Source organism: Marmota marmota, unplaced genomic scaffold (genome assembly GCF_001458135.2).
Source record: "Marmota marmota marmota unplaced genomic scaffold, marMar, whole genome shotgun sequence".
Taxonomy (NCBI): Eukaryota; Metazoa; Chordata; class Mammalia; order Rodentia; family Sciuridae; genus Marmota; species Marmota marmota.
Genome location: NW_025999880.1, coordinates 17,669,230 through 17,677,685, shown reverse-complemented (window position 1 = coordinate 17,677,685; position 8,456 = coordinate 17,669,230). Strand labels below are relative to the sequence as shown.

The 8,456-nt window shown below is 39.3% G+C and overlaps 1 protein-coding gene across 1 annotated transcript; it reads right to left on the bottom strand.

Annotated features, from left to right (window-relative positions):
* Nucleotides 1-1,844: 1,844 nt before the first annotated feature.
* Nucleotides 1,845-8,220, bottom strand: Krt26 (keratin 26). The gene is made up of 8 exons (XM_015495841.2): nucleotides 7,709-8,220; nucleotides 6,930-7,012; nucleotides 5,918-6,074; nucleotides 5,648-5,809; nucleotides 5,437-5,562; nucleotides 4,456-4,673; nucleotides 2,949-3,007; nucleotides 1,845-2,222 (listed from the first exon to the last, which is right to left on the bottom strand). Exons 1-8 carry the CDS (start codon nucleotides 8,150-8,152, stop codon nucleotides 2,071-2,073), a joined length of 1,401 nt encoding a protein of 466 aa, XP_015351327.1. The 5' UTR covers nucleotides 8,153-8,220; the 3' UTR covers nucleotides 1,845-2,070.
* Nucleotides 8,221-8,456: the final 236 nt, after the last annotated feature.

Genomic DNA, 8,456 nt, shown 5'->3' with positions numbered 1-8,456 from the left:
GTTTCCAGGTTGTTGGTTAGGTAATGCTATTTAATATAGCTTAAATTTCTCTGTTTCTAGTTATTAATATGGTCAATACTTTTCCCAAATTTATGGACAATTTGGAATTCCTCTTAGAATGTTGAAGATATCAGTCCACTGTTGAGAAGTTGGTATGTATTCTCACTATCATTCACTTGAAGGGAATGATTTTTTCCCCCATATGACTGATTTTGAAGATCTCTTTGTTGCATTGTACCTTCATTATGATTTATTTATATGTGAACTTCCTTTTATATTGTCTTTAGTTTCGCAATGGGTGGTCTCAATTAAAGATATCCAATAAGAATTTTGAGATTTGTCAACTATTGGTGACAGTCTTTTATCTTTAAAATGCATGTGTCTGTGTATATTTTTTTGTTTTTATTTTTTGCAAATGTTGACCATTTGGAAACAAGGAGAGGACCTAAATGTTTTCCATTTTGAGTAGAATGGTTGCTTATTAAAAGCATGTGTTTTGGAGTAACAGTTTATTCTTATATTAACTATAAATCCATCTTATGTAGATAGATATGTCTGTTTATCTGTATTAGTAGAAAAAAAGTGAACACAGAAAAATGGAAGTTAGTTGAATGATTCTTGGAAAGAAAAGCAACTCTATTGGGAGCAAGCAGGAGTGACTAGTGTTAGTACTGGTAGTCCCGAGAGAAAGAGCGTCCAACACTGTGTTTGCAAGGTGGTAAGTTAGCCAAGGGTTTTGAGAGAGTGAGGGTGTGACTTTAGTCCTCCTTTCTGGGACATAGAGTTCTTATGTGGCCCTAATATCCAGAATGAAAGAGTAATAAAACATAATGAGGGAAACTGTAGCCCAAGGGATGGGGCCATCCAATGACCAGGAGTTAATGTGAGGGCTGAGGAGGGAAGTGCAGGCAGAGGGACTGGAGGTGGGTAATGACTGAGAGGAGAAGAATATAAGCAGAGTGAAGACCCACTATACTAGAAGCCAAGCTCCTGGGTGTGACATTGATGATTATTCACACAAGATTCTGCCTGTTTGTGGTCCCTCTTTGGTGGCAATGGAATCTTAGTGTGAAAACAGAATGTGCTTCAGTGGAATTATTATGCTGATTTTGTTGTGTGCAGTGGGACTCTGGTCACCACGGGGGAGAAGGTGATCAGGATTTGAAACTGAGCTCTACCACATATCAGCTGCATAGGAATTTCCTTAAATTCCTGCGTGGGAAATTCCTAGGGAAATTCCTTAAACTGGTTGAATATCGCTTTCCTCATATATATAAAGTGAAGATAAAACATTTAACACATGAGCTTTTATAAAGATTAAATGGGTTAATGATTGTAAAATGAGTTCAAGCACACTTAGTATAAAATATTGTCATTATAGTTCTGCAATCAAAAGCATTTCTAACCTGGGACCAGAGATTAGGGCTGTGATCTTTGCCATTTATCCTGTTATTTTTTTGAGGCAAATGTGACTGTGAAGTGAAGAACATGATTTCATTAGCATGTCTTTAGTATTGTCATGTGAAAATTAAAAAGAAGCATATTTCTTAAAAAACAAACAACTTGCGGTGGGTATGGTGGTGCACACCTATAATCCTAGTGGCTTGGAGGCTGAGGCAGGAGGATCATGAGTTCAAAGCCAGCCTCAGCAACTTAGTGAGGCCCTAAGCAACTGAGTGTGAACCTGTCTCTAATTAAAATATAAAAAAGGCTGGGGATGTGGCTCAGTGGTTAAGCATCCCTGGGTTCAATCCCTGATACAAAAAAAAAAAAAAAAAAAAAAAAACAACAACAAAAAACAAAACAAAACAAAAAAACCCAAACCAAAAAAATCCACAACCTTGCAAAGGAAAAATATTTTAATGAAATGTTCCTCCAAATCAAAATGAAACTAGGGACAGAGCAAGATTTTTCCCTTCTTTTAAAAAAGGGTGACATGAAAAAAACATGAGAAAAGTAGGAGAAGGAACCCAAATTTCAGTCCTTTTATTTTTAAGAAGTGAAAATTTCCATTTGGCCCATGGAATTTTGCTAAGGCAGCAATTTTCTTAAATGATTTTTTTTTTCTCATTATGATGCTTTAGAAGGTACTCGTTGCTCCATTGTAATGTTGCTTATCTTAGAAGATTTTTCTTCTATGGAGTGGACTCTCAGTGAAACGACATTGCCAAGTTGATCGAGTTCTTCAACCACCGTTTTGACAAACACTTCTTCTTTTGAGTCTAAAGGAAAATCAAAGTTCAGCGATCATTTTCAGCAGGTTGAAAAGTAGTCATAACAGGTATGCTTTCTAAATTTGGGGTTTTGCAGAGATGGGGTGTAGCTCAGTGGTAGAATGCTTGCTTAGCATGTGGGAGGCCCTGGGTTCAACCCCTAGCACTGGCCCCTCTTCCTCCAAAGTTGTTTTTTGCAAATTTGCAGAAAATTGAGATACTATGTTTAAAGTCTATATTTACCAAGATTTGAAACTATCTTTCTTATATTAACCACTGATTTTTAGAGCAATGGGTATCTAGATGCATAAAGGAAATATGGATTAAAAACCACCTAGTAACAGGCAGGTATAGGCACAGAGAAAGTAATGCCTTCTTTTAAATACTGACTTGTCCTATTTTTTTGTGGCTTAAAAGGACATTAATTTTTTTAATAAAATTAATAATAAACAAAGTAATTGTTTATCAAAGCATTGAAACAATGAAAAAGAATATGTTCAAGGTAAGGAAGATATTGAGGGATTCAGTCCTCATCCAGTAATTTCATAATTTGACCACATCTGTTCCACAAGGATATAAAATGCAAATATTAAGAATGATCATAATGACTCCTCATCTCTTCATTCACTAGAACGGAACTTAAACATAAATTTTATTTGGTTCACAAATAAGTGATTTATGTTATAAAACAGAAGAAATTTTAAAGAATTACATCAAGGAAAAAGCCTTCTGTACCTTTGATTTCATTCCCAGGTCTGCACCCTTTTGCTTTGTAACACGTGGGTGTGCTCCTTCTGTGAAGATAAGAATAAGTTAGTGCATTTTTTTCTTTCAAGAGGGAGATCATAAGTAATAGGGAATTGGGAACAAAAGTTCTGGAGTTCTGGTTTCAATAAGATGTAAATTTTTCTTATGTTTAAGGACATTAATTTTTTTGACATAGTGAAAAAAGAGAGTACGTGGATGTTGATGAGCAGAAATTTCCTCCTGACCAGACATTATCTTTTTCAACTCACAACGTGGGGACTCTGAGTCTCACTATGACTTTTCATCCACCTGGCTAACAAGCATGTTTGGAGCGCCTCCTGTGTACAAGGGGAAGTCGAGGTGCAATGGGGCTAAGAAAAGCGGTTTGCATGGCAGGAAATAAAGCATATTCATGTAAAAATTTGTAGCATTTCATGAAAGGTGCTGTTAAGTGAAAAATGAATGGTGTGAAAGGACTTTGTTCTGAGAAGGGAGCCATCACTGTTGGGTTCTTGTGAGAATAAGCTGAAGAGGGCTCACCCTGGCCTTCCAGAGTACATACGTTACCTACTCATGGGTGTGTCCATGGGCAAGCATTGATTACCAAGTACTTTTTTGTGTATAAGCCATTGTCAGAAGCACTTTACACAGCAGACTGAGGTGCTATGGCTAAGGATAGGCAACAGTATGGTTTTGAGCTGGGCATGGTGGTACAAGCCTGTTAATCCCAGCAACTCGGGAGGTTGAGGCAGGAGGATGGCAAGTTTGAGGTCAGCCTCAGGAATTTAGTGATTCTCTAAGCAACTTAGTGAGACCTTGTCTCAAAATAAAAAGGGCTGTGTATATAGCTCAGTGGTACAGTGTCCCTGGGTTCGGTCTCTAGTACCAAAGGGGAAAAAAAAAGATAAATAAAAAAAAATAAAAATAAAAAGTATGGTTTTGGTGTTATCACAGTTTTATCAATGAGGAAATTGTGATTTAAAGAGGTTCAACCACATGCTCAAATTTACCTAGTATGTGATTCTCAACCAAGGCTGTAATTCTAAAGCTGTTTTGCTCTTGGACGATGAGCTTTGGTGCCTCTCCAGCTAGATTTTCCTAATCATCATTGCTCTGCTTTTATAGAGTGATGTAACAATAATATAGAGTGAGCTACTTATTATAAGAAATATGCTCAAACACTAAATTACAGAAAGCAATTTCTGTAGAATTTCCCCCTCAGATTGGAATATTGTAATTGTTAAATATTTCATATTTAATTGTTCTTTATCTTACCATACATAACAAAGACTTGACATACTAAGAATTTTGATTTTCAGACTTCTGTCTGTTTTAATTTCGCTTGGATGCGGCAGTGTCCATGAGGGAGACTGCATGTGTATGAATGGGCATGATCTTCAGCACGGGAAATTCCAGGATGCAATATGGCAATATTTCTCCAGGAAAAAAATACGGTTCCTGTGAGATTCATTTTCCCCCCACCATTCATATTTACCTTTCTTCTCCATCTAGTAAGTTGCAATATGTCTCAATTTCTTTCTCCAAAAATACTTTGAGATCAAGAAGCCGTTCATGCTCCAGCTTCTGGCCTTCCGTTTCCGTTCGAATCTGCTGTAGCTGCTCCTCCATTGCCCCAATCTGATCCTGGATCTGCTGGAGCTGAACGCAGTAGTTTCCTTCTGTCTCATCCAGGGAGCATTCATAGGAATGTTTCTGAAAGAGGAATGAAGTCAGGCTGGACTGTGTAAAAGCAAAGGGCATGCTCCTATTTTAAGCATTCTCAAGGTGGAAAGAAATGTTGGCACAAGAGATCTAAGTCTTTTCAGCTGAAAATTGAAATTGGTTAGAAAAGATTTCTTCTCCATTGGAAAAAGCCTTTTTTTCAGGTTTTGGGGTGGATGGGTCAGAAGTAATGTTATTTTCATAAACTTGTATTTTTAATTATATGTACTTAGATACACTGTACTTGTGGTATAGATTCATATTTTTATATATGTGTTTTCTTGTACCTATGCACACACACACACACACACACACACACTTCTATGGTTTGAATATGGTTTAACTGTGTCCCCCAAGCATTTGTGTGTTGGAAGCTTAGTCCCAGTGCAGAGATGTTAAGAGGGGGTGGACCTTTAAGAGGTGGAGCTTATTGGCAAGTAATTAGGTCATCGAAGGTGCTGCTCTCAGGAGATACTGATATAGTTCCCATGGAACCCTATTTGGTTCTCATGAGAGGGTTGTGATAAAAGAATGAACTTGGCCTGTGATCTCTCCCTTTCACATGCACTCATTCCATGATGACATTGACCATGGTGTGTCACAGCAGGTGCTGTTTAGACTTTCAGCCTCTAAAAACCGTGAGCTAAGTGAGCCTCTTTTCTTTATAAAGCACCAGCCTCAGGTATGTTGTGAGAGCAATGGAAAAATGGGCTTACACACAAACATATTCAATTTAATGGCAATTCCTACATACCATAGCCGTAAGGGACTGAAGTTCTATTTCCAGGGTTTGTAGGTTGCGCTTCAGTTCTGTCAGCTCATTTCTAGCTGCTGTGGTTGCTCCTGCATCATCTGAAATCTGCTGTTGCAATGATGCACTCTGAAGAGGAATTGTTAGAAGGGTTAGTGGCTAGCTTGATTGTTCACTGAATAAGCCCTTCGCAGGTAACCTGCCATAGCTGTACCTTCTCATTAAACCAAGCCTCGATGTCTTTGCGGTTCTGTTCAGCCAGTTCCTCATACTCAGCCCTCATGTTGTTCAGCATAACAGTTAGGTCCACTCCTGGGGCTGCGTTCACCTCCACATTCACGTTGCCTCCTGATGCATGTTGCAGGACTCCCATTTCCTAGAAAGGGGTCAATATTAATATCTGAGGGAGGATTTTGACTGGTTTCCAAACCCTGCTTTGAAATGAAGAGTGGACTGTACATAGCAGCTCTGCAGGCTTCCTTACCTCCTCATGAGTTTTTTGGAGGTATGTCAGTTCCTCACCCAGGGTCTCACACTGAATCTCCAGGTCTGTTGTGTTCAGGGCCAGCTCCTCCAACACTCTGCGGAGACCGTTGGTGTCCGCCTCAACACTCTGGTGCAGGGCAAGCTCGTTTTCATACCTTAAAGTTCATGAAGGTGTTTGAGAATTGTAACCCTAGGCAGGTGCCAAATGCAACTTGTGAAGACACTTCATGTGCCCAAAGATGTGAGGTTCTGTACACACTTCTGAAGCTTTTTGCAAGAGCAAACTGTTAAAATACTTTAAGAGAACTACTGATGTATGAATATCATTTTGGAGGTGTTATTTCTTCAGGGTTAATTTTTTTGTCATCCAATGTGTTAGTTGAACAAAATATTGCTAGATTTAAAACATTATGGTAGTTCTCTTTATAAGGGCATATTTAAGGTTCTTTTTATAAGGGCATATTTAATTTAGTTTCTTTACTGATCTAGTGTGTCTGTCAATGTTTTAATATTAAGACATTTAGGTTTTAAAAACAAAAGAGGGGTTGGGGATATAGTTCAGTGGTAGAGTATTTGCTTAGCATAGGTGAAGCCATGGGTTCAACCCCCAGCACTGTAAAACACTCAAATAAGACATTTAAATAATCAGTAAGAGGGTTGGGGATGTAGCTCAGTGGTAGAGAGCTTGTCTAGCATGTGTGAGGTTCTGGGTTCAATTCCCAGTGAGTGTGGTGCTTGCATGCTCATGCGTTCTTTAATATAATTTTAGTATTTTTTTTTCCTGGTACCGGGGATTGAACCCAGGGGTGCTTAACCACTGAACCACATCCTCAACCCTTTTTATTTTTTATTTAGAGACAGGGTCTCACTGAGTTGCTTAGGGCCTTGCTGAGGCTGACTTTGAACTTGCAATCCTCCTGCCTCAGCCTCTAGAGCTGTGCTGCCTGGCCTCAATTTTAGTGTTTTTACCTTTACAAAAAAAAAAAAAAAAATTAATCATTATCACCTACTTCAGTCTGAAGTCATCAGCAGTCAGCCTGGCATTGTCATTTTGTATAATGATGCTGGCATTACTTGTGGTCACAGAAACAATCTAAATGGGTAGAATGTGCAGAATGTTAAGAACCAAAACTCAAAGAACCCTCCAGATTTCGGTGAGATTCAATAACTTCTTAACCTGTTAAGCATCCATTTTAGCATCACTTTTTTTCTATATTATAGAAATCTGAATTTTCTTTAGATAATAAATATCCAGAGCGTAAGAGCCACACGAACAGTTTTTATTACTGTTGGTAAAGGCATGAGTTAAATATAAAAAATGACAGTGATTACTCTATTTCAATACTATTGCTCTTTCATTATTTTAATTCTATAAATTTTCATTGTTGGACACTGCTTTTAGGACTTGGAATACACAATTAACAAATTCTACATCATATATATATATATATATATATATATTTTTTTTTTTTTCTTTTTTTGAGGAGGGGTATCAGGGATTGAACTCAGGGGCACTTGACCCCTGAGCCACATCCCCAGCCCTGTTTTGTATTTTATTTAGAGACAGGGTCTCACTGAGTTGCTTAGCATCTCGCTTTTGCCTAGCTTTTGCTGAGGCTGGCTTTGAGCTTGTGATCCTCCTATCTCAGCCTTTCTAGCTGCTGGGATTACAGGCGTGCCCCCAGCGCTCGGCTCCCATAAATTTTTAAAGCATGGTTTCTGTTTCCTTTACTTTAAGTTATGCCCCCTGGAAGTCTTTAAGGAAAGTATGCAAATTCATATTTCTTACCTGCTTTTTGAGGTCTTTAATGACTGACAAATATCTGCTGCAGTCATGATCAAGTCCCCGACAACAGCCAGGCCCATACTTCTCATACCAGCTCTCGATCTTCTGCTCTAGGTCTGCGTTCGCCTGCTCCAGGGCGTGCACGTGGTCCAGGTAAGAGGCCAGGCGGTCGTTGAGGTTCTGCATGGTTACCTTCTCATTCCCAGAGAGAAGGCTGTACTCATTTCCAAGAAAACCAGTGCTAACGTGGCTTCCAGACCCTCCACCACCGTTGCAGAAGCTTCCTCCAGGAGAAACGCCCCCAAGCGTACCAGAAAAGCTGCTTCCTGCTCCCGAGGACCCAACACACACATAGTCAGCCACAAAGCTTGCCTCTCCACGGGACAGCCTGACAGAACCAGCTTGCGAGCAGGACCGCCTGGATCCACTAGACAATCGGAAAGACATGGCGACTGCACAGCCCAGCGACCCTTTCCCAGAGAGGAGCAAAGCTAGAATCCACCTTCCACAGAGGGTGGCTCCAGTGGCCTTTTATAGGATTCAGTGGTCATTTCGATCTCTCCTATGCCGATCTGTAATAAAATATATCTCGCATCCTAATTGTTGTTTTCCCTAACTGGGCTATTTTTAATAGTATCTAGTGGGTGGCAAGGTGCCCCAAGCATATTTTTTATATGTAAAAAAGGTGCCAGGTGGAGTGACACTAAATCATAGCCTCCAAGGGTTAGTAATACTAAATCACAGCTTCATA